The sequence below is a fragment of the Eublepharis macularius genome, chromosome 10 (genome assembly GCF_028583425.1).
Source record: "Eublepharis macularius isolate TG4126 chromosome 10, MPM_Emac_v1.0, whole genome shotgun sequence".
In the NCBI taxonomy this organism is placed as follows: domain Eukaryota; kingdom Metazoa; phylum Chordata; class Lepidosauria; order Squamata; family Eublepharidae; genus Eublepharis; species Eublepharis macularius.
The window spans coordinates 75,971,457-75,998,558 of NC_072799.1; the positions used below are offsets into that span (position 1 = coordinate 75,971,457).

The following is a 27,102-nucleotide window of genomic DNA, read 5'->3' on the forward strand; positions in this document are numbered from 1 at the left end:
CTAGTAACAGGAATGCAGCAATGAGACCTACATAAATTTAAAGATTAACACTTCTATGTAAAAGAGCCAATGTGATTGTTATTAATCACAGTCTCTTTCAGTCATTTTTTAGGAACAAGAGTAGTTTCCAGGACTTACTGACTACCTGCATTGGTAACATAAAGTTCACAAGTAGAAAGCTGAAATTCAGACCACATTTTTCTTTAAAGTTGGGAATAATTGAAATAAGACATTTACAGAATGACTAACTCTAGGGAAATACTTCAGTAATTTTTTTCCATTAAACATGCTAATTGATATATATGCAAATTTCAGTGTAATGGCTCTAAGCAGCATGATAAATTATTTTAATAGCCACATTATGATGGATTTTCAATACGTGTCAACATGAAGTGAGTACACAAACCATACTGTGCAAATGTGAACTATAATTCTTCCCTTTTTATGCCTTTCACTTGTTTTCTAAAGGTGGAAATACCTTTGTGTATACAACTTCTTTCTCTTAACAAAGGACCAGCCTGGAAGGGTTCCATACACTCAGCAACACACAAGCAGAAATATAAACAAGACGTGGCACAGTTCCACTTGTGTGAGATCGTGTGCAACATCTAGCACTTTCCTCTTTGTATATTATAGTGCCCAGAAACTGGTTGTACAACATCTTGCAGAAAAAGAAATGCAAGTGGAAATACAATGTTTGACTTAGCTAGCGCAAGCGACTACCATGATCTTTTTCTTGCATTTCTGCTTGCGTAAGAGCTCTAGCATGAGCTGAAATTTTGTACTGGATCCAACCCATTGTCTTCCAGGTAATCACAATGGACACATTAATGATCTTTAGCGACATGTCCTTTGACTAGATTAGTAGCATTTTTCAGAAGGAAGGCAGCATAGTATAGCCTGATCTCATCAGATCTCAGAAGCTAAGCAGGGACATTACTTGAATGGGCAACCACCATGGAAGACTCTGCAGAGGAAGGCAGTGGCAAACCACCTCTGCTTCTCACTTGCCTTAAAAGCCCCTTGCTGGGGTCACCATAAGTTGGTTGCAACTAGATGGCACATACATTCATACACAATAGCATTGTTCATCCTGCTGTCAGAATTATATGTATGAAAATATCCATGCCTCGTAGATCAGAGAGACTATTAAAAACATTCATGGCTAATGTGTAAAACAAAGCTACAAATGTCTCAGTGACCCACATATCTTCCTATCTGAAAACGCTAAGTATTATCTTCCCTGTGTAACTGACAAAGCTTAATTCAGTGACAGAGCTTTTTTCATTCAGTCTTATTTAATTCCATTTCTCACTACAATTCCCTTCCCATATGGCCTTTGTCTGTGCAGGTTCCAGTAGAAAATCTGGTTGAATCCAACCCATTATGTTGCAAGGAAGAAGTATCTTCTAGCTCTTAGCTATGAACCAACTCTGGCACTGATTAAAATTTCTGAGATAACAAAATATATATATTAGAACAATTGAAACGTGCTACAAAACTTGATAGAATCATGATCCAAATGATCATGGTATGGAACATGATATAAGCAATTTGGATCTGATATTTGGGGGGATTTTTGCTGATCTGGCTCAATCTGGCTTTCCTGAATCAAATCAGAGAATCCCGGATCAGCTCCAGGAACCCTGATCCAGACCCCCGAATAAATCTGGGAAATGTGGCTTCAGCCTCTGGCTGGCTCCTTCTTGGGCTTCTCCAGGTTTTTTCAAAGAGGGGAAGTGGAAGAGGGAGGGGGAGTGAGACAGGGAGGGCTAATCCGTGCAGGAGTTCTCTTTGTCTGCCTGGCTTCTGTGAGTGACACTGATTTTATTGCTTCAGTTTGGCTTAGGTGGAATTCCCTGTTTTGACATGAGTCTTTTGTTTGATTTGGCCCCTTGATTCATTTTGGTTCTGGGGGGATTCCAACCATTCCCTTGCTTCAGTCTGGTTCTGTTGGGCTTCTTCTTGCATTTTGGAGTGTACCTTTGGCCACTTGCAGTCTTGCACCTGTGGGTTTTTGCGTGAGAGCCTCCTTGGAAATGTTTCTCCCGTCAGAAGCAAGGGAGCGTGGCTGGGGGGTGCCTTCTTCAGTGCTCATAGAATTGGACCCGGGGTCCAGTTTTCCTGAAACTTTTGTCGGGAGGGGCTCTTTAGAGGACAGTCAGGAAGAGTAGGTTCCCTGCAAATTTGGTGGTGTTTTCTTGAAAAATTCCCACCCACCCACGCCCACCCGATAGCTTTCCCCCATAGGAAATAATGACTGGATAAATCTGGGATTATCTGATCTCTTGACCAAATTAAAGAATCTTTCTTGGATTTCAGAAATCCCTGATATTTTTTTGAGATCCTTGAAACTCAGCTCCGGATTTCCCATTTTTGTTTTTTTGTGCACACCCCTAAGCATGATCATAGGAGAGACAAGAAAAATATGATGCAAGGTCCAGACAGAACGGAATGAAAATCATAACGGCAACTGGGAAACTAGAAGCATCAGGTCCTGTCTTTTTCAGAAGCAAAGTAGTTATAAAATGTATTTAAATAAATAAAATCAACTTGGACTGGAGACTTAGAGACACAATAGAGTGCTTAAGGCATACAAGACCTGCCAAGAGTCCGTAGCCCTTGTTAGTGGGATTACAGAGGCTCTAGACACAGCTAAAGACTGGTGACAGTGCCACATTTCAAGATGCAGCATTTGAGAAAAGGAACAAGAAGCCCTCTTGGCTCAAGCAGAAGTGCACTTGGATTATAATACTGGATATAAAATCGGATGTATTTCACAGTTGTCAAAGTATGAGACATCTCTTTCCTATGGCTTCAAGATTTAAATTATTACAGGCGCCATTGAGAAAGACGGGGTGGAATGTCCCTCTAGACTAAGACAGATAACAAGCTGAGGCGGAATGCCATTAGAGGAAAGGCATCAGAAGTGAGAATTCTAGCAGCCCAAAGAGCAGAAGGTCAAATTTCTGAGAAGGTGATCATCATTACCTCTAAGAACAAGCACAAATAAGTTTCAGATCCAAAAACTGATGTCTCCCCCCAACCGTGTTTTGTGCTAACTGGTCAATTGTTATCTATAAGCTAAAGCTCTTTATAGGAAAAATAGAGCTATATGCAAAGGAATGTTAAGCTTAATATAAAGCAACTGCAGTCTGTCCTAAATTCCATGTGAGGGAAAATTAAAAATCAAAGTTACAAGTCCAATGAGAAATGGAATATGTGATTAACTGCTACATAAAACCTTCACATCAGTCCTTAGGGATGCTGTTTGTAAAAATGATTTGTCTTGAAAAAAGGTTCACTTTTGTATCACAGTAAAAAAACGTAAGAAATGTAAGTGATCACCAGAATATGACATTTTTCAGTACTGGCTAAGTTGTTATTACTAAACCTTGGAATGTTGAAATAGAAACTTTTAACATTGGATGACATCTTAAAAAGTCTCGCAAGAATCTCAATAGATCATAGATCATGCTGCCATTGGCTTAATTAAAAACGTCACAAGAATTTCCATGCAATAGTTTCCGTTTGCTGAGAAGGCAGAAGCTTCCAGAATTCACAAAGCTCCTTCTTTATTAGGACAACTTGATAATGAAGGTTGTTGGGAGATGTAATATTTTGCAGTATCGGAAAATATTTAACTCTTTAATTTTTCACTGTGAAATAATGTTTTGTTATTTTTGTGGCTTTCTACTATCCATTTTGGCCCTGACCTGGATAGCCTGGGCAAGGCTGATCTCATCAGATCTCAGAAGCTAAGCAGGGTCAGCCTTGGATAGTAATTGGGTGGGAGACTTCCAAAGAAGACCAGGGCCTTTATGCAGAGGTAGATCATGGCAAACCACCTCTATTAGTCTCTTGCCTTGAAAACCCCAGCAGGGGTTGCCATAAGTTGGCTTCAGCTTGACAGCATTCTTCACTGCTACCCATTTCAGGCCCTTTTGGAAAGCCATTCAGTTTTTGCCCGGAAACATCCCTCATCCTCCTTGCTGGTTCTTAGAGTCAAGTAGTATGTGTGAACCCAAAATGTGGCAGAGACACAGATACTTCCTGGTTGCATTGTCTGGTTGCATGATTTAAGGCTCAACTAGGAAGTTGTTCCTAAAAATAGGATAGTGCTGCTGAGTTTTATGCAGTAGGCTCTGTGAACTGAACTACCAGCTTTAATCTTCTGGTATGAGATTTTGATTAGCAGAGACGACCAGCCATTATCTGTGGCTTTGAAATATCAGGTGTACTGAATGAACACACCTAACAACCCAAGGCATGTGCAGAAGAATGAGATCATGAACGCTATGCAGGTGGTGGGTTCCTGCACTTGCAACCTTCGTGCTTCCGTCTTTGGGACCTCTGGACTTAAGAGCGAAAGCTCCCTTTTTTGGATTCTGAAACTTGCTGCTGGAACAAGTTCAGGATTTCTAGTGCATGTAGCCTGGCTTAAATAGCCTGTTGTTGTTCTGTGCTTCTCTACATCTGTGTTTATTTTTCTGTTTTCTTTTGTAGTTTTCTTTAATGCATTCCTTTTCTTAATTTGGTGTGAAGTTATTGAAAGTTGTGGCTTCAATCCAAATCCAGTTATTTAGCCATTTTGCCACAAGCTGCCTTGTTAGGTTGTTTCTGGACCCAACCTGCCAAGTGCCTACCTTGCAGGGCTGACTTCCTGTTTAAAACCTGATCGGGCTGGGAACTTGCCTCTTGGTTCCACAGCTGAAGGTTTAGTTACGAGAAGCTGGTGGTGGCTTTCTACCCTGGCAATGAGGCTTCACTTGCCAGTCCTTTCGGAATTTTGCCTTTTTATATCATCAGGTGATCAGCAGCTCCGCTGGGGACCCAGGCAGCTTGCCGGTAGCAGCACTGGAAAAGAATTGAAGCTTTAACGCTTGGTGCTCTGCTCTGTTTGAGCCAGTTGTGCTCCATGATAGAAGTGTTTGTAGGAGAGTTTTTTATTTTTGTTAGTAAGCTAGGATGGGATTTTGTGGAGGTTATTCCAGACAGCCGGAAGAGGAGAAATTTCTCCCTTCAAGACAAGCATGTGGACACATTAATTTTGCGGACATTGAGAGAGTTTAACTACCCAATCCAATTGCTTGGGAGGATATTAGTAAAGTGGAGGAGTGGGACTATGATGTATTGCGCTATGAAGATGCGCGATCTCAGCCCAGCGTTTGCCCTCAAATTCTGGACACAGAAAAACAGATAGATATGAAGCAGCAGTTAGAGTAGCTGGCACATCTTATCAAGGAGAAAGGGCAGAGAGACACCGCCACTTTGCTGTGATAAAGCCGTCTCTCCTGTGCATCTTGGATGGCCTGCTAGTGGCAGAAAGTCATCTCCAACTTGCCATGAGCGCCCCAGACACCCTGCCGGAAGAGCGCCTTTGCCTTGGAAGGACAGATACCCTGGTGCTGCTGGAAGCTTGCCTCGACCTCGGCACGGCCGTCTTTAGGAGAACTGGAGAAGAGAGGACTATGGACCAGGCTGGCAAGTACACCACTTGTGCCCCCTGGGTAGTTAACTATGAGTTCTTCCCAAGAGGGAATAAAAGTCAAGACGTCATAGGGTTCTTTTTTCCTATTTGAATTAGCATGCAAAGATCAAATGATACCCAGAAAATTCTGGATGAGCATAATGAGAACGCGGATTTCGGGAGTTAGCCAATCTGTACAGTTCACTGGCTCCTGGAGATGCAAATAATTATGACAAATGCAAGACCATGGCCAGAGAGAGATTTGGACTATTTACTGTGTGGGTAAGAGCGTGTACCTGGAGGGACTGCATGTCTTAAAGGCTCACCTTGTTCAAAACTTTGACCACTGGCTCGCGGGGGAGAATGTACATACTTTTTTAGAGTTGAATGAGTTAATTTTACTTGAACAATTCTACAAACTCTTGCCTGAGGAGCTTTCCTCTTTGATTAAAGATCAAGTCCCCCCGTACTTTGGATCACGCTACAAAACTGGGGGAGAAGATGCGTTTGAATTGCTCAGAAACTTGAACTAGAGGTGCTTCAAGCATCAGAGTTAAGAGCAGTTCCGGTTTTACTGCTTCAACTGCGTTTTCCACGCCTTTCGCTTCTGCTGAAAGCAGACTTAAAAAGGCACCAAAATCTGGTCTCTGCTTCCACTGCAAGGGAATGGTCCATGTGAAAGCTGAATGTCCCGTTCTGCGGAGGAAGAAGCCTGGAGAAGGCAAGTTGCTGGCAAGGGAGTCGCTGTTACTCCTAATGTGAGAATGATGAAGTGTGTTACCAGCACTCTAACTGAACCGTCGTAGAACTGGGAGATTGAAGAGGATGAAGAAAGGACAGCGGTCTCTATGGGGAAGCCCTCTGCCATATCTTCTGGGTTAGAAGAGGCACCCCAGGATGTTTTGGGACAGGACCTCTGGTTGTGAAAATTGTATCAGTTCTGGTGAAAGACTCTTACATTGATCCAAGGCAACTTGAATGGGCCATTAGGGAATTCCGGCATGAAATCTGTGTGAATGAAGTGCTTACTGCTGGGGTCAGAGACACTGCTTACGACATTTTTTCTGTGGCAAGGCATTTGCTCCTCCCTGAACAACTGACAGATAAAAAATTGTGGTTCACCACTTATTCTTGTGATCCCATAGAGACTGATCTTGTGCAAGTCCATATCCAGTATAAAGGCTTTGATGAGGACTTGTTTGTTTTGATACACGACAGAGGTCCAACTTCCGTGATTATTGGGAACAACGTGGGTTATAAACTTCACCAGATACAAGCTATATCCCAGCCTAGAGCTGTTTCTTACTTTTGTGCCACTACTGAAAGTGTTAACCCCCCTCCCCCCCACAAGCAGCATGCTGGAGACTGAGCAGAGAGAGAGTGAAGTTGAAAACATTGCTGATAGTTTACATGGAGATAACCCTCTTCGAATGCATGCCAAGTCCAAAGCCTGTTATGTTGCGAGCCGGCAATGAGAAGCCCTTAGAGAGACATTTGTAACTGAACTCTCTTCTGATCAAGAATTTCCAACTTGTGCTGGGTTAGAAGAGTGTAAAGATGTTTCTAGCCTTGCTGTGCATAACATCAAAGCTAGAGATCTTCCACCTTTTGCCCCTCCTTTGCGTAGAGCTAGAGGTTGCTGTGCTAATGCTGAATGAATTGCTGCCGAGTCATTTGCTATACGCTGAATGGATGTATTGCTTTGCAGGATTTTTTTAATGTGATGTTGTTATTACTGGGTTTTAGTCCCTTATGTATCTCTAGATGTTATAGTAAGTGTGCATCCTTGTGCGTGTGTATTGTAAAAAGTACCCATATTATTTTTCTTTTATGCTGTTTATTGTTCCTTTGTTTCTTTGTTTGTTTGTTTGCTTGCTTGCTTGTTTGTTCGTTTATGATAAAATCTGGAGAAGCCTCCCCCCATTTTATTTTTTGGGGAGGGAGGAGATGTAGTGAAATTCTCCTATTTAATTATTCAATTCATTTCTTTTTATGTTAAAATATCTTGGGTTTGATTTTGGAGACTTTTTTTCCTTTTAGGAGATTGGAGCTGGTCAGCACTGTCTTTTCTGGCCAGATAAGAGGCCTTGAGCCACAGGTGCAAACCTGAAAACAGCTCTCAAGGACACAGCTTCACAGAGACTGGTACCTGCCTCCTGGCTGTTATCGGGAGCTAGGAGAACCATGGATATGATAATTTTATTTTTATATATATCTCCAACCTGCAGCATTCTGCACCAACTGGAGTCTCCAAGTTAACTTAGAGGGGAGACCAATATACAGTGCATTACACTAGTCAAGTCTTGATGTTACCATGGCATGGATCCAGGTGGCCGGCCATATGGGCCATGTCAACGTGAGGGGCCATCTTCCAAGCTAGATTGATATTGTGGAAAGCATTTTTTGCAGCTGCCTTAATTTGCTTTTCTAGCAGTAGCACTGGATCCAGTATAACACCTACATACTTAACTTAGTCTGCGAAGGTAAGACAGTCACCATCGAAAGTGGGGAGAGTGATGTCCTTCAAGATCTCTTCCTTCCCAACCCACATCACTTTCTTCTTGTCTGGGTTCAGTTTCAATTTGCTTTCAGCCATTTGAACGCAGTCGTTAAACAGCAACCTAAGATCTCTACTACATCCCGCAGGGATTTGGATAATGAGATACAGAGCTCGGTATCATCTGCATATTGATGGTATCCATAGCTATGCATGAGTACTCCTAAAAGCATTACATAGAGGAATAACATGGGGGATAAGATTGCTCCTTGTGGAACTCTGCATGTTAATTCCCATTCTGGAGATAGCTGGTCCCCAAAGCTACCCTTTGAATCCATTCTATGAGAAACAATTTAAACCAGTCTAAGGCACATCCCTTGATACCCACTTCTGCCTCCAGGCACCTCAACAGGATGACATGGTCTTATGTATTAAAGGTTGCAGATAGATCCAAGAGAAGCAACAAAGAAACATATCCTTTGTCTATGTTCAGGCAGAGATCAGCTAATGCCACCAGAGCAGTCTCGATCCCATAGCCCAGCCTGAATCCTGACTGAAATGGGTCTAAAGTGCCGGAGTTATTCAAGAAGATATGGAGTTGGTCAGCTACCCAGAAAGGGCAGATTAGAGACGAGGAAGCAATTGGCCATGTCATTTTATGTAGGGATGTTTTTTTAAAGTAGCAGGCAGATAAATGTCTGCTTGAGTGGTCGGGGGAAGGTGCCCTGAGTTAGTGACTGATTTATGATAGACATCAAGGACTCCTTTATGTAGTCTTTGCAAGATTTTAGTAGCCAGGATGGGCAAGGGATCCAGAGTGCAAGGGATCCAGAGTACAAGTAGTGCCCTTCCTAGATGCTAGAATTCTTTCAATATTCCTCACTGTTACTGGGTCAAAATGATTCAAAAACAGACCAGACGGCGCGTTAAGCATTTCTTAAACATCACATTCCATGCTTCTACAGGATGCTCAATGGAGCATGTGTTTGGAATCCTAAGATTCCTTGGGCATTTTGGAATCTAATAGGTTCCATGAGCCTTTATGGGTGAACCATTTTAACAGATCCCCCTTTTTGGATGGGGGTGTTGAGGCCATATTCACTGTTGCTTTCAGTAGATAATGGTCAGACTGTGGTTCAGGCTGTATCTCCAAACCCAAAACAAGATCCTCCTTTTAGTGCAAAATTTTAAGTCCAGGTGTGACCTCTTATGTGTGGAGCCTGTCAGTATTTGAGAGAGTCCCAGGGCTGCGAGGGAAGCTATAAATTCTTGGGTCAGCCGTGATGTGGAACAAGCAGAATAACTAATCTTATCTCTAGTTCCCAATGAACTATCTCTAGTTCCCAATGAATGCCAGCTATAGCTTATACTAGAAGTCTGCAAAAGTTGAAGGACTCATGAAGTAGCAACCCCTCCTCTCTGGCCACCATGGCATGAGTGGTATAGGATTGCATAGCCAGGTGGAGTTGGTTGGGACAGACACACCACATCATTTTCTTCCAACCAGGTCTCTGTTATCTACTTCCTCTTCCTGCAACATCCCAGTAAAGCATGCAGTTTTGTTCCTTGCAGATGTCATATTGCATAATATTAAAAGTGGGGGAGGTTGTGGCCCTCGCATTGCCGACTCTTACAAAGCTAGAGAGGTTAGATAAGCAGCAAGCAAATTTGCCTGGTACAGGCCACCTTTTATAGACCCCACGCCCATATCTACCAGCTCCCATCTGCACTGGAATAGTATGTCCACCATCCATCAAGCACTGGGTATAGAAAACTCAAAAAATCCACTCTCAAAAAGCCATAATAGCTTACAAACTAGTCCAGCTACAATCATGGCATATTGATGTAAGCACTGTCCCACGGGTGATGTTTCCATGCCAGCTGGTCCTGGCAATCAGGCATTTCTTCTAGCATCCTCCACTTGGAACAAGTCTGTGCCCCAGCTGCTCACTCCAGGCTGAGAGCCACGGGCCAGGAACCCCTGCGCTCTTGCCTTTCAGCTCGCACCTCCTGCACAAGCCTCTGGGAAATGCTGTCTTAAGAGCCACCTGAAGCAACAATATGAAGCACACTCTTCCTGCCTCTCTGGGGGGGAGAGGGTGTTACTCCCTGGAATGGGTTCTCCTTGCATGTAAGCCTCTGTTGTGACTCAGCTTCAAATTTTCATGTACATTCTCTCAAGCTCTCAAACACTAAAAGCATAAATAAATGTATACTACAGCAGTCCTTTTGTCGCCTTTGCAAGGTTGACAAGATTGCTGCCAGGACAAGGATTGTCATACTTTAAGAACGCACAGACATCCCACATGTACAGCTTTTGGTCAACAAACAGATGCAGTGGCTGGAAACCCCACAGAAGCTGAAGACTGCTGCTTCAGAGTTTGTAAAAGATGAGACATTCTCTACTGAATGGGACTTTCATTGTCTCCAAGTTCTTTCAGAAGTACTGATTAACAAGCGGGGACCCGAGGGCTTCCCTTTGTTCTGGGTTTCTCAACCAGTTCTACATCACCTTGCTCTGCCACCAGTTCATGAATGGCCTCACTGCCAGTGGTGGTTTCCTCACTGGCTCTGGCGTTCATCATACCTCCTGGTGGACTCCTGTTGCATATGGCTTCAGCAACCCAAAATGCCATCCCAAATTTGGCAGGGTTTATTAGCAGGGGCAGCATCTGCACAGGCTTTGCTATTAACTTTCTGTGAATTGTTAACCCCAAATCAGGTAGTTTTAAGTAAGATTTTTCTGCCTACCTGGGAGCTGTTCTAGTTTTGTAGAAGTAGTAACCATGACTGGCCCTATTGCATGGATTTGCCTGTCCTTTCCTTTTCCTTTTATTCTCTTAGAAGCTCATCAATTAACAAAATTTTGAGCATCAGAAAGTTCTTTTTCATCATTTTTGGGATGCAAAGGATAGAAGGACAGAGACAAATTTTGCTATCATCAAAGTAGTCTTAGGATCATTTCAACAAACAAAACAGTGTTTCTGTGTGTGGGGGGGCAGTGATTGATCAGTAATAAGTGGCTTAATATAATAATCTCTGATATTCTCATACAAACAGCATCCAAGCAGCAGATGCAAGGCTTTATCAGTCCTATTGGAACTGCAAGGGCAGATTCTGTCAGAATAAGGCATATTCAAAAATGTTCCTTCTAAAACCATAGAAGGTTTAATATTCAATCTTGCAAATAAAAAAGCACTGCAATAATGTGGAATGGTTAAATAATACATATGGGGCGGGTAAAGATTTCAGAGGAGTAATGCCAAAGAACAACGCGGAACAGACATATTGAGCTCTAAATGTCAAACTTCCATGGTCAATTTCTAAAACATGCTTTTTAATTAAAGAGAAAGCTTTTGACTTCCGCATATCAGAAATAGGACTAGTCGTCATCATACCGACTAATGACATTTTCTCATCCAAAGCTTTCATCCAAACCGATTTGAAAGTATCCCATTTCAAGGTAGCCAATAGGCCGTCAATTTGAGAGCAGAGAACCATGCTCCCGCTGCCAAAGTTTTTTGGCTAAATTCCATCTGCGATGCAACATTTGAGACCCAACAGGGTACATTCAACAATTTTCTTAGAAATTGAACAAGGCATTGATCAATATTATCAGACACAACTTTAATCCAAATAGCTAAACCAAAAAGAATTAGGGGAACGGCACAGCTTCCCCCCCTTATTATAGAAGAACCTATTATAGTGTTTGCACAGGATTTTGCATTGTTAAATGCCATTCTGAGTTGGGAAGTCCAAGGTAAGTCTGCCAAAAACAGAATACCTAAATAAGACAAGGTCTTAACTTGCTCAATATCAGACCTGTTGATTGACCAATGTAACAGGGACCATCTCCTACTTTTGGTAAAGACTAAGATCTTAGATTTATGGTAGTTAATTACCAGACATTCACACAGACATTAGTTGGAAAGAAATTGCAAGGCCCTTTGCAAACCAACACTGATGCAAGACAAAATAATGGCATTATCTGCATAAAGCAAGATGAAGTCACTAGTCTCAGCTAATTTGGATACATGGCATCGATCGTCAAAATTGTATGCTAAATCATTTAAATATAAGTTAAGCAGAAAGGGAGCTATAGGCAGCCCTGCCTTGCCCCTTTTTCCCACTTGAATGAGTTTGGTAAATGCTCTTCATACCCACAGCACACTTGAGCAGTTTAGCCACAATATAATTGTTGTATAAGGCCTGGAAGCCTTTTACTAGTGATAGTTCGGGCAAGTTTATTCCACAATTTGGGGTGATTTATAGTCAGACGCCCTTTTTAAGATCCACAGAGGCCGCGTACAGTTGCCCCCTTCCTTTGAAGGATGAATATTTCTCAACCAGGTAGTAAAGGACTAGACAGTGGTTGTAAGTCAAGGAACCCCGTTTGAAACCAATCTGCTCATATCCCAGCGCAGCTTCAGATTCCACCCAACCCAAAAGTTTCCTAAGTAAGTACAATTTTCCCAATGAAGAAAGAAACTGGCCATACCTTCATGCATCCAATCTGGACCCCTTTTTAAATATTGGGACTATAATTGAATGTCTCCATGAGTTAGGCATCTGGCCAGATGAATTAATTCAGGTGAACACTGGGGCTAGGACTTTAGCCCACCATTGAGGATCAGCCTTAAAAAGCTCATTGGGAATTAAATCAGGGTCAGGAGCTTTTCCTAATCTTAGCCCCCTAATAAGACATATGACTTCTTTGATAAACACCTCAAGCCACAGAGCAATTTGCTTATCCACACAGGGACCAGCCTCAGCGATGACATACACAACCATCATGCATAGGTGTTCAAATAAGATATATGAAAGTAATTTGTACAACTAGAAAAAGGTGTTTGAGTGGTATATTAACAATTTTGCCTCAGTCTGTTTGATTTGCTTTATTCTGCTTGTGTGTCAGAACAGCAGCAGATAATCAATGCTTCCCAATACAGCTGATCCTTGTAATACAGAGAATGTGATGCAATCAGGAACATAAGTGGAGGAGGTCCAATCTCTTCACCGGAAGATAAGGCCCGTACTAAACATCTCAAGAGCCCCTGAGATAACATGCTCATAAGAGGGAACCAAATCTCGCCTGATTATGGGAAGCAAGTGCAGAATGTGAAGCAGTTTATCCCAACCAAACATGTTCCCTTTGAAACAGCAAATTAGATGTGCAGCAGGATTTGGTCACACTTCAAAGAATAATATGCAGAACTGGAGATCCGACTGTTTTCTCTTCTACTGAGGCTTCTGTATGTTAAACAGGCTTTCAGTAACTTCAAAGCTCCTTTGAAGTCTTTATTGTGTGTAAAAAAACAGAGAATTCCTTAACAATATTGGCATCAGATATTTTCTGTTAGTTTTAATCTGTGAGGAGGGGGGAACCCATTTTGTTCTTGTTTCATACTGTTTTATTTTCTTCTTTTCTGTTTTAGCTATGACAGCGAAGGGCGGCTAACCAATGTCACATTTCCAACCGGAGTGGTGACCAACCTCCATGGGGAAATGGAAAGAGCCATTACCGTCGACATTGAATCATCTAGCAGAGAGGAAGACGTTGGCATCACTTCGAATCTGTCATCAATTGATTCTTTCTATACAATGGTCCAAGGTACTGTAATAGAATTTAATGAAAATTCTCTTTCTAGAATGAAGAAAATTAACCAGAGATGATTGTAGTGGTGTAAGATGGTTGATCAAGCTCTTAAGGATTCGCTCTGGGGAAAATATCACAACTTGTTAACATAATTTGAAAGTGAGACTAGATATATTTAGGATACATATTACTTCCTTCCCTGATATCACTCACCTTGACTGAAACTCTTATATGGAGCTCTGGTGCATGCCAATTTTTTTTCACAGGTGTGAAAAGTGAAGAAGAACTTGCAAAGGGAGAAGACTTCAAGCTTATTGCAAAATACAGTTTATTTTGCACCCGATTACATGGTCAATCCATGCATTGGAACAATTTCCATCATGGCATGTTTACTATATTACAAGAGAAATCAGAGCTCTCAATGTATACTGTGTGTTTGTTTCATTTCAGATCAATTGAGAAACAGTTACCAGATTGGTTATGATGGGTCCCTCAGAATTATTTATGCTAGTGGTCTTGACACGCACTATCAAACGGAACCACATGTTTTAGCTGGAACAGCCAATCCAACAGTAGCAAAAAGAAATATGACTCTTCCTGGAGAAAATGGACAGAATTTAGTGGAGTGGAGGTTCCGAAAAGAACAAGCCCAAGGCAAAATCAATGTGTTTGGCAGAAAACTCAGAGTGAGTAATACCTCTGGTGCATTTTTAGTTTGATGAGACTGTGGAGGATACATCTCAAGACATTTCAGCATTTTTTCCTTTAGCAGACTTTTCAGAGAACCCTTCAACTAAAAGGAAGTATAATGGCCACTGGCCATTTGAGCACGGAGGCAAAACCCATCTTGCGGGAAACACTCTCACTCATATTTAAAATGGGCAGGTGGCCACATGTATCTCCAAATCTTGTCCACCTGTTTTTCTCCGCTGGTTTTGCTGTCTACGCTCCTTCCTAACTTACGTTTTGTTATCCCAATTTTTTAAAAGATGTATTCTAGCTTTGATTTTAACTGGATATACTTTGATGATGTATTGTTTTTTAATTGTTAGCTGCCTTGGTGGCCCCAGTTTGGCAAAAGGCAGGATACAGTTTTTGTCAATAAATAAACTATATTATTAATAAATAGGAAATGCTAGTTCCTCAGACAGTAATGTTTTTCATTGTATCAGTGTATGAATATTATAGCATACAGTTGATTCACCATCTTTAGGACCTTTAAGACTAACCAACTTTATTGAGGCGTAAGCTTTTGAGATCCACAGCTCTCTTCTGAGGCATAAGCTTTTGAGATCCACAGCTCTATTCTGAGGCATAAGCTTTTGAGATCCACAGCTCTCAGAGCTGTGGTTCTCGAAAGCTTATGCCTCAGTAAAGTTGGTTAGTCTTAAAGGCGCTACTGGACTTTTTACTATTTTGCAACTATTTTGCAGACTAATATGGTTAACTCCTCTGCATCTTTAGGACTGCACTGATAAAATTGTATGCCTCTTTCTGTTGGGTTCAGTGTGATCAGGTAATATTTGCTGGAGAAAGCAGCATCCAGGGTGATCCCCTGTAGCCAAAATCATTCATCTCATAGCAAAGGAAGATTCTGCTGGGCAGCAGAGTTTGATTGCAGCTCTCCTCCAGCATCCCGATGCTTTTTCTGCCTCTGGATTTGACTTAGAAAGGAGAGACAGTGCGGAAGTACTTCTCTAAGAGGGAATGGTGGCCTGTGCTGCTTTCAGTGACACAACTCATAAAACACATTAGGCAGACACACACACAAAGCTGTTTAAAAGGATGGCGAGGAAAATACCCCCAAAATATTAAGACAGACGAGCGGAGAAGTTGTGAGCTTATTTAAAATGGCTTTAAAAGCCATTACAGAAAGCATGCTGTATCCTGGCAGTTTTTCCTTAACTTCTGACAGGCCAGATTCACTTCTTTTCTAACATAAAATGGAAGGAAAATTACAACCTTACTTTGCAAAGTTACAGACTAATAGAGAGATATCTACTGACTCGTAGAGGAGCCTATACCCTCTGTTTCTGATGGTTCTGGGCATGCCTCCTTAGAGGGCAGACAATTCTGCTGCATCAGGAGTGACTGAATAATCAACGTATGCAGCACTATTTGTGTCCTGCCAGAAGAAGCTCCTTGGAAGAATTTCAATACAATTGGCCATGGTATCCTTCTGTAGGCAACAGCTGTGTTAGGAGTGGAAATGATTGTACCTTGCTGGATCTGCTCTTTCCTGGCTAGCCAATTTCAGATGGTGGTGATGTGTGACTGCTACTCAACCCTATGACATATATACTGTGATGTCCCCCAGGGAAAGGTCACCTGGAGATTTGAAGTAAGGGCCAAACTAGGTAGTCAGAAAAATGGTGGTGGTGGTGACTTCAGTGGACTTAGAAGAGTGTAACTCTCCTTAGGACTTCACTGTAGCTCAGACAAACTTGCAAAGCCATTTCTTAAGGCAGCAAGACAGCAAACACAATGCTGGTTGTAACAATAGCAGAGCTCTGTTTTATTCTTCTCTACTCCTCTGTAAAGCACTGGGTCTTCATGAAAACTGAACAGGGCTTGATCCAAAGGATAATAAAAGAGTAATGTGAATGGGAGAAAGAGTTGAGTGTGGGAATGAAATTATCTTTTGGCCCTCAAACAACAGGAGGGAAGTCCACCGTTCTGCAACTTTCCTCCTCTCAAAGCAGATGCGTTTTTGCTATCCTGTTAAAAGTAGCTTCAATAGCCAGAGAATGTTGAGCCCTTTGATGATTGCTCAACACTCCTCAGTTGGATATAATATTTTATTTATGGCATCTTTCTGCCAAGCAGTCTGTGCAAATGCTGCCAAACTCTTATCTAATAACATAAATTGCCTGGCTTAAAGATAGTAATGTCTTCCAATAATTCCAAAATTGACAAAACAGAAACCCCACTAATCCGGTTCTCAAAAAAGGAATGTCTTCCTGTCTTCTGACTGCTCTATAAGTTGCTCGATCTTTACTGAATTTATGGGGAGGGAGAGAGAGAGATCAAAGCAGAGAGCAAAGAGAGGAAAAATATCTGAGGATATCCAAAAAGAAAAATTACACCACAGGATAAGATCAAACTTCCATCTTTGCAATAAAGAAAATTACATGACTGCCTGTTCTCTCCATATGGTGCTCTGTGGGCCTCAGTAAGAGCAGCTCCGACACAAATGAGCATAGTGGGATGGATCCATTGACTTCTTTCTGCTTAAGATACACATCTTCCTTGGGCAAGAGGAGTCTTCCTCTGATGAAGAATACTTCTTGCAAACTGAGAACACTCACTGAGTAGAAAGGAGTCTCTGGATCCCATCCCTTCTGTATAGTTCACATAATCGGCCATGGGGGGTGGGGAATAAGTTGTGAATTTCCTGCATTGTGCAGGGGGTTGAACTAGATGACCCTAGAGGTCCCTATGATTCTGTGATCATTGCAGTTGAAGCATGCAGTGCAGTTTCATGTTCATGTTTTAAATCCAGGGCAGTAATTTAATAACAACAACATTCAATTTATATACCGCTCTTCAGGACCACTTAACACCCACTCAGAGAAGTTTACAAAGTATGTTATTATTATCCCCACAACAATCACCCTGTGAGGTGGATGGGGCTGAGAGAGCTCCAGAGAGCTGTGACTAGCCCAAGGTCACCCAGCTGGCTTCAAGGGGAGGAGTGGGGAATCAAACCCGGTTCTCCAGACTGAAGTCCTGCACTCTTAACCACGACACCAACTGGCTCTCTACACCAAACTGCATTTTAATAATTGTTAGAATATGCTAATGGTACTAATACTGAGAATGGTCTTGGAAAAGGACAGTATGAACTGCAGATACAAATGAAAGGCGGATACTGGAAAGTGAAGGGAAAGAGAGAAGGCAGCAGAAGCTAAGGAAACTGAACATTCTGAAAGAAGCTGTCCCCATTTATACCAAATTCCTTATGAAATGTTACACTTGTTTTATGAATGGTTAATGGCATTTCGGTTGATAAAGACAGAAAAGATCTAGGATGATCACCAGAATAGATTGCAGCAAGCCAGGAGAGTGGAAGCTTTCCCGACCTCCTCAGGCAGGCCATTCTGTAAGGCGGGGGCCACCACAGAGAAAGCACATGCGCGGCAGCTGTTGGCTTTGCCCAACTGCAGGGTGGTATCTGCAGAAGGTCCTGACCAGATGAAACAGCTGCCATGGTGGAATGGGGAGAAGATATGAAGGTTCAAGATTATAAAGGGCTTTGAATGTGATAGTCATGACCTTGAATTGAACCCGGTAACTGATGGGAAGCCAGTGGAGTGACTGCAGAACGGGAGTGATATGCTTCTCTAGCTCCTGAGAGTAAACGAGCTGCAGTGTTCTGCACCAGCTGGAGTCTTTGAGTTGACTTTAAGGGGAGACCTGTGTAGCAAAAGCAACCTCTGGCCAAAGGCCAGCCCCAAACGCAAGTCCCACTCTCATGCAAGCTGAGCGAGTAACGCCCAACAGAACCAAACTGAAGGAGCTGAACCAATGTGAAACCAGAAAATCCCAAAGTCAAACCAGAAAACCCCAACAGAAAACTGAAGCAAGGGGGGGAAGAGGCTTGTCGTAGCTATGGAGTTTAAAAGGTGGCCTGTGGAGGCTTGAGGGGCTCTTTTGGAGCTTGGGCAGGGGTGGAGGGGAGGGATGGTATGGGAATCCACTCGGCCTGCTGTTTATGTGCCGTCAGCTTTGCCCCACTCTCCTGCTGTGGCACAGAGTTTGCCTCTGCTTTGCACTTCTGCCCTCTCCGTTGCGTCGCTGCCCTCGTGCTCGCAGCTGCTTCGCCTCTGATCTGGCTCCCTGAAGTTTTTTGCGGTTCCATATAACTGAATAAATGCAGTCCAGCAGAATTTAACTCCCGAGATCCAGTCCAGGATTCTCCAGTGTGATCCGGCATAGCTAGATTATGCCAAGTTAGCATAAATCTGACTATTTAGCCGGATCACAAATCCTGGATCGCACAACCCTACTGATGACAGCAGAAAGGCAGGGTATACATTTTGTAAGTAAATAAATTATTCTCTTCTCCATTTTACCCTCCTAACAACCCTATGAGGTAGGATAGGCAGGCCCTAGGTCATTCAGCAAGCTTCGAACTAGAGCCCCCTTGATCCTAGTCCAAGACTTTAACCACAGTCACAATGGCTAGGCCGATGCCATGTCGATGTTAAGAGAGGCTGACTCATTCCAGAATGTCACAAACTAGCCTGGTCCATGACTTTGTTATGGGTCTCTGACAGATTAATCAATTCTCTCGTGGAAAAAAAGATGACGGGAAAGTTGGTTTCTGGTGACAAGCAGTGTAGTTAGATGATGCCCAGGAACCAGACATAACTTCAGCAGACGGTTCCTCATAAGGCAGCAATGCAGTGCTGTGCACAATGCTTTAATATATAAAATGCCTTATAAAACCATCATTTATGTAAATAATCATTTTAGCATTGCTAAATTGTTTAATGAAAATAATCCAAATTCGCTGTGTAAAACAATATCATGCAGTCCTAATAATTAATTACAAATGTAGTTATGTTTTATCAGTATATTTACCAGCCTTCTATTTTTTCTCTGTATTTGACACTACATGGATAATTCTCCTATCCTTCCATAGTATCCACCATAAATCTTGCTGGTTATTATTACAAAACTTATCAATGTATATATTATTATATTACATTAACATTTAACTAAACTCCTTGGGAATTAATTGAAAAGGTTTTGAGTAAATGCCAAGACATCTTTATTTAATGAAACCTTTTAAAACAGCAGTTAATCTAATGTCTCGTACTTGCACCAAGAAGTTGCTAAATTAATTTACTGACAAAGGAAATCAATCATTTTAAATGGTGTTTAAACAATGATCTTCAAACACTAGCTGGTACGATGAGGAAGTAATCCGGCTCTGGTGTTCCAACAGCATGATTTATTTCGTTGTCTTGTTTGTTTTATAAAAGGTAAATGGCAGGAACCTCCTTTCAGTTGATTTTGATCGGATGACAAAGACAGAAAAGATCTATGATGACCATCGTAAATTTCTGTTGAGGATCGCCTACGACACATCCGGACATCCAACTCTCTGGCTGCCCAGCAGCAAGCTGATGGCTGTCAATGTGACCTATTCATCTACAGGTCAAATTGGCAGCATCCAGCGTGGGACCACGAGTGAAAAAGTGGACTATGATGGCCAGGGTAGAATTGTATCTAGAGTGTTTGCTGATGGTAAAACATGGAGTTACACGTATCTTGAAAAGGTAAAGTTCTGTCTTAGGAATTCAGGAAAACTGATGAATTAGGGCTGCAGACCTAGACCATTCTGCATAAGATTAGTATTGTTTGCCAATGAAGTAGCAAAGATAGATTCTTACAGAAACTGCATTGATCTTTGTAATTCCAGATCCAGTAAGGCAAATTTCATTAGCTTGCCTTTACTGGTTTGCTACCAATGGCTGTAATCCATTCAAAGATTGAGGATGTTGTTGGAATCAAAGGCAGATAAAGGCCGCAAGTGCTTACATCTCAGCGATCTCAGAGAGATCATACTAAATGTCCTTGGTAGTCCAATCGTATCTTTCTCCTGTCTTCCATCTTATCCTCACAACAACGCTGAGAGGTAGGCTAGGCTGAGAGTGTATGACTGGCCCAAGATCAGCCCACAAGCTTCCATGGTAGAATAGGGTTTCGAGCTTGGGCCTCCCAGATCCTATTCCAATACTCTAACCACTGCAACATGCTGCCTCTCATTTATCTGCAGTTAAAAGGCAGCTCATGTATTTTTGAAGATGTATAATTCTTGATAGATTGCAGCTTGCGATCCACATCAGAACACTCCAAGTTCCAGAGATGGAGAACAGATCAGATCCTGCTCTTATTAATGCAACAAGGCGCCCATCTCTCTCTCTCTCTTGATTAGGTTTTCCTAGATTTTGTATCAGGAATTATGTGGATTGCCAGCTATGTGTCCCGAACAACAATCCATGCAATCTCTGATAAAAATCTAGATGTGTTCATCATCTCGGTACCAGTTGGCAGAAAAGATCCCTGAATCAACACAAATGGCAAAACATCAGTTCTCATTGCCTTTTAGCATATTTTCGCTTGGTTTCCTTTGGGAGGAATTTGCCTCCAGTGATAACAGCCAGTGACCTATGATGCCCGATGCCGACAGTTTCAGACATCATCATGTGAATAATGTAACATTACAAGACCATTGATGCACTATACGAAAGAAGTCATTTGGTAGCTGATTGCAAAGTGTGATGTAAATAACAAACCAATTTCTTTGCCTATCTGATGAATAGATGTAGAAATGAAGGTTCAGGGATCTTCAGGCTAGTAAATTATCTCTAATTACAGGAGTGAAATTGTCTTTTCCATATGTTGTTTCCTTCTTGAGTTATTGGCTTTAAGACAGCTTCACTTTTGCCGGTATTAAACATGACTTATCCAAATCCATTGACAATCTGCTGTTTGGCTGTACTTGATAAAAGAACGATTCAGTCACAACAAGTAGCACATTATGAATCTGGAACTGCTAATTACAGAACCTCTTACCATTAAGTATCCTAATGAATTAGGCAGAGAATAATTACCAATATGTAAGGTCAAGGATAACTGAATTTTAAAGATTATAGCTTATTCAAATAGAGTGCCACCATCTACTTGGTTTTTTTTTTCCTTTTCAGTCTATGGTCCTTTTACTGCACAGTCAACGTCAATACATCTTTGAATATGACTTACTAGACCGGCTTTCTGCCATAACCATGCCCAGTGTTGCTCGCCATACCATGCAGACTATCCGTTCCATTGGCTACTATCGGAATATCTACAATCCCCCTGAAAGCAATGCCTCTGTCATCATGGACTACAATGAGGAAGGGCAGCTGCTACAAACCGCTTTCTTGGGTACAAGCCGAAGAGTCCTGTTCAAGTACCGAAGGCAGACCAGGCTTTCAGAAATTCTGTATGATAGTACAAGAGTCAGTTTTACTTACGATGAGACTGCAGGGGTTCTGAAAACAGTAAACCTCCAGAGTGATGGTTTTATCTGCACGATTAGATACAGACAAATTGGCCCATTGATTGACAGGCAGATTTTCCGCTTTAGTGAAGATGGAATGGTAAATGCCCGATTTGACTACAGCTATGACAATAGCTTCAGAGTGACTAGCATGCAAGGTGTTATCAATGAAACTCCATTGCCGATTGATCTTTACCAGTTTGATGACATCTCTGGAAAAGTTGAGCAGTTTGGAAAATTTGGGGTTATATATTATGATATTAACCAGATAATATCAACAGCCGTAATGACTTACACAAAACACTTCGATGCCCACGGGCGCATAAAGGAAATCCAGTATGAAATATTCAGGTCACTTATGTACTGGATTACAATTCAGTATGATAACATGGGACGGGTAACTAAAAGAGAAATCAAAATAGGACCATTTGCTAACACAACCAAGTATGCTTATGAATATGATGTCGATGGTCAACTACAGACTGTTTATCTGAATGAAAAAATAATGTGGCGATACAACTATGATTTGAATGGCAACCTCCACTTGCTCAACCCAAGTAATAGTGCTCGTTTGACACCACTTCGGTATGATCTGAGAGACAGAATTACTCGACTAGGTGATGTTCAATACCGATTAGATGAAGATGGATTCCTGAGACAGAGGGGTACTGAGATCTTTGAATACAGCTCTAAGGGTCTTCTTACAAGAGTTTATAGCAAAGGAAGTGGGTGGACAGTGATATATCGTTATGATGGACTTGGGAGACGGGTTTCGAGCAAAACCAGTCTGGGACAACACCTCCAATTTTTTTATGCAGACCTTACCTATCCAACAAGGATCACTCATGTATACAATCATTCAAGTTCTGAAATCACCTCTCTCTACTATGACTTGCAAGGACACCTTTTCGCCATGGAAATTAGCAGTGGAGATGAGTTCTACATTGCATCAGACAACACTGGCACACCCCTGGCAGTTTTTAGTAGCAATGGTCTAATGCTTAAGCAGATCCAATACACAGCTTATGGTGAGATCTATTTTGACTCCAACCTTGACTTCCAGTTGGTAATAGGATTTCATGGAGGCCTTTATGACCCTCTGACCAAACTAATTCATTTTGGCCAAAGAGATTATGACATACTGGCAGGTCGTTGGACTACACCTGATATTGAGCTCTGGAAAAAAATAGGAAAGGATCCAGCTCCTTTTAATCTGTACATGTTTAGAAATAACAATCCAGCCAGCAAAATACATGATGTGAAAGATTACATCACAGGTAAATACAGGGTTTTTTTAACATGATATACACTTAACATGTACATTCTTCTTGCATGTAATATGTTGGATTCAGCTAGCTTTTCTGCTGATACAGTGGCCCCCTTTGACCACCGAAAAAGATTGTGCTGTGTGGAACAGGGGCTATAGCAAGGAGAGATTGGTAAACAAAGATGGCTGGATCCAACCCAATCTGTCTTCTTAGATGGTTGCATTGTACTTACCGTCTTGTCCACTGAACATGATGAAAAATGTAGACCAGGAAAACAAATTGTTCAAAATATTTCTGGGCAAACAATTTGTCTTGTGTGTTCTAATACATTCCATTTTAAGTGAGGAGAAGAAAAACCCATTGTGCAAAAAGAATTCTTAAAAATATATATATTTCATTTTAGTGAAGAATATCTGGGTCATTGTTTTCATAATAAAGATGGACCAAGTGAGAGGTTGGCCTCATTTATCAAGTAATTAGAGCAAATATTTTCTCAGCAAAGCAATCAGAACAGCAAGTGCCTTTATGAAGTTATCGGTAATAGGGACTAAATGAAGAATTAGGTCAGAAAAGCTCATAAGTGGCAACTGAAACCTTTGTCTCTGAGCAATATCATAACTCTCTAGAGATATTCAGAATAAAGAAATTGCAGAAAAGAAAATGCAATTTTGATGTTTCTAGCTATGCCTTTGGCGAGTAGTCTGTTACCATGCCAACCATTTATAAATCTGTAAATATATTGAATATTACAGGTGGTGCTATGCCAGATGGCAGCTTTAGCTGTAGAGCTTGGTAGGGTTTGCTGCTTGCATGATAACACCTCAGATGATAATCTTTGTAAAAGGAAGGTTTCCAAGCCTTCATCTATCAGTATGAAAAATAATATGCTATCACTCCCACTAGCTATTTTTGGTTGAGTATTCATTTGTATATCAAATAGAAAACGCTGTTCCTTAATTCCTGCAGCCCTGCCATCTTTTCTTCTTCTTCTTTTTATGGAGAACATTCGGAGCAGAAGCATCAGTGCAAGACACAGATCTACTTACCTGGAGCTTCTGCTTCAATGTGTTTTAATGTCAAACTTCCATGGATAATGCTTCCAACTTCCATTTTTCACATGCAGGAATAATTCTGTTTAGTGGCTTGGATTCTGTGAACAGAGGAGGGTTCACAAAATCGATATTGCCACCTCATCCTTTATGCAAACTCTTACCGTATTTACCAAGGAGCATGTAGCAGGAGGGCAAATTGGGCCCATTTCACTATATTGAAGAACCGTTCCTTCGTTTGAAAAAGGTGCCATGGGTATGGGGATATATGATACCTGTTCCAAAGTGCAAGATGTGCCATGAACATAATTTCATTTTAAGGTTTATGTCATCTAACAGAAACACCGGCAGATGCAGTAAATGTCTAAAAGCAGCCATTCTGTTAGGTGCTTGTACATATCGGAAAGTTGAATGAGTTGTTTGGCTAGGATCTGTTTGTGCTTGGCCACTGAACAGATAGTCTGGATGGTCAGCTACACTGTAGACCACCTGTTAGTGAATGAGTTGAGAAAATGGTCTAGACTATGTAGCACTAACATCAGCTGTTAAAACTGATCTAGTACGGTAACTTGATTTGATCCTGTCCTTGCAGTTACAGTCCAGCAGAACAAACCAGGGCTGCAAATTGAGCCACATGTACACTTCCATACTAAAAAGGGACATGCGGATTAAATTCTCTGACTTGGTAGCAGTGTAGGAAAGAAAAGTGCAGAACTATTTATTTTTATTTATTTATTTATTTATGTCATTTATAGTCTGCCTTTCTCACTGAGACTCAAGGCATATTACACAGTATGAGATTAGTACAATCAGTATCAAGGAAATTTCCATAAACTATGCCATAGGGTAAATAGATACAAGTTTAAAAGACATAATATTAGCAAGAATCCAATACAGAGTAGAAAAAATACTGAAGCAGAACATAATCAATTCTAGGACTGACGTTAGACAACATGGAGCACTGGTGGTACATAGGAGTACATATTTAAAGCAACAGATAATATGTAATGCAATATAGTGATGAAGTCTACGGCCCCTAACTCATTAGCGAAGCATCTAAGACCCCCCCTCCCTACGATACAGCCCTCCCATTTTTTTTTAATAAATTTTTTTATTAGTGAGTGGTAAAACAAAGAAAATTTTGCAAATTTGACACAAATAATCCCATTTTGCCCCCTGCTCTAACCCCCACCCTTTTCCTCCCCCCTCCCTATTGACTTCCAACAGCTTTCCAACCCCTAACCCTTCTTATTACTTAAATCTATTTCATTTATATTTCCCTACCAACTCTAATTCAATATCTCTTATTCTAAGCACATTCTTATTTTTACATAACCTCTATCAAACCTACTATCAATATAGTATATCTCAACTCAATATAACATACTAATATAATATAATATATAACAAAGATCACCCATTCTCTTACTTTAAACTTATTCTATTTCTTTTCTTTTCAACATATACTCCATCAAATACACTATCAATATAGTATATATCACAGTATATATTATATATATATATATGTTGTATGCTATGCCACCAATGTAGCAATGTAGCACAGCACACATCACCACACAACACAGCCACATATCATATTATATATAGAGTCTGATCTACTAACCCATTGTTTTATGTCATATATCATGTATAGTATATCTCATCGAGATATCTGTTTACCCCTTCTCATTATCCCATATATTCAATGTAAAATCCCCTTACAGCCCTCCCATTTGAGTAAAAAGCCTTTTTGAATAGTTCGGTTTTGCATCATTTACGAAAAGCCAGGAGAGTGGGGGCTCTTCTGACTTCCTCGGGCAGGTCATTCCACAGGATAGGGGCCACCACAGAGAAAGCCCGTGTACGGGCCGCTGCTGACCTCACCCGTGTGCAGCCTGGATACAACACTGTTATGAGTCCTTTTCAGAACTTGCAATCACCAGGAGCTTATCCAGCCATGCATAATCAGAGCATATTAGGGTTGCCAGTTCCAGGTTGGGAAATTCCTGGAGATTTTGGGAGTGGAGCCTGGAGAGGGCAGGATTTGAGGAGGTACCTCGGCAGGGTGTAATCCATCTTCCGAAGAATCCATTCTCTCCAGGGGAACTGATGTCTATGGCCTATCAACTGTAATTCCAGGAGATCTCCAGCCACCACCTGGAGGCTGGCAACCCTACTACCTGTCATCCTCTCAGTATGTGCAGTTGTCATGTTGTCTGCACAGGGGCAAATTGTGTATTTACCAGAGAGCCCTGAAAAATACAGCGGTCAGTACGCACGTAAATCAGGATGTGCATGCATGGTAAATATGTGCGTTGCTGCTGTTCCCACAACACGATGACTGAATGTATCATATGAATTGCAGGTAGCACATGTTCCGTTATGTGCTGTTGGTGGGCTTTCAGTACATGTGATTGTAACATCTGAGAAGGACTATGATATCTCACCAAATCATATTTAATTGTTTCTCAAAGCACAGATTCCAGCTCAACTGACATTAATAAAGATTCTACAACATTAAATTCAATAAATGGAGAGAAAATCTGATGCTTTTCTTTCTTTCTTTACAATTGCTTTGTAGATGTTAACAGCTGGCTAGTGACATTTGGTTTCCACCTGCACAATGCTATTCCTGGTTTCCCTGTGCCCAAATTTGATTTAACCGAGCCCTCTTACGAACTTGTGAAGAGTCAGCAATGGGATGATGTACCGGTAAGGAAAAATGAAAATGTAATTGTAACCCAATTGAATAAAGAACAGTATTCTGCTTGAGCACTGTAATCCCCAGAGGCCTACATGACATTTAAAAAAAATTAAACTGTATATTGTAAAGATCTGGAGAGGGGGTTCTTCCAAAAGACCTTCCTTGCCTAGATGCTAATTCTGCTCCTTTGTGAAGTATCAGATCTGAATTGCAACATTTCCTCATTTTCTTTCTATAATGTAGACTAAAAGAAGGAGAGGGAGGGAGAATTAATCAATAAATAATAGTACCTCTTTTAAGAATTGTAACTTTCCTAGTAGAAACTATGGAGATTGCATTTGTTCCAGCACCCTGCCTCAAGGCAGAATGTGAACACTGTAATAAAAAATAGACTGTGAAATAAACAGAAGACCAGGTGACATAAATTATGTATACCAAGCACCAGTACAATTTTATTTCTCTTTA

The 27,102-nt window shown here is 41.3% G+C and overlaps 1 protein-coding gene across 1 annotated transcript in view; it reads left to right on the forward strand.

Annotated features, from left to right (window-relative positions):
• LOC129336562 (teneurin-3) overlaps nucleotides 1–27,102 on the forward strand; it is a 208,115-nt gene that overhangs the window by 177,338 nt on the left and 3,675 nt on the right. Inside the window, exons 20-24 of the mRNA XM_054989724.1 lie at nucleotides 13,403–13,578; nucleotides 14,014–14,249; nucleotides 19,554–19,850; nucleotides 21,282–22,893; nucleotides 26,515–26,645. Coding sequence (XP_054845699.1) covers nucleotides 13,403–13,578; nucleotides 14,014–14,249; nucleotides 19,554–19,850; nucleotides 21,282–22,893; nucleotides 26,515–26,645 — 2,452 coding nt within the window. The remainder of the gene's footprint in view (nucleotides 1–13,402; nucleotides 13,579–14,013; nucleotides 14,250–19,553; nucleotides 19,851–21,281; nucleotides 22,894–26,514; nucleotides 26,646–27,102) is intronic.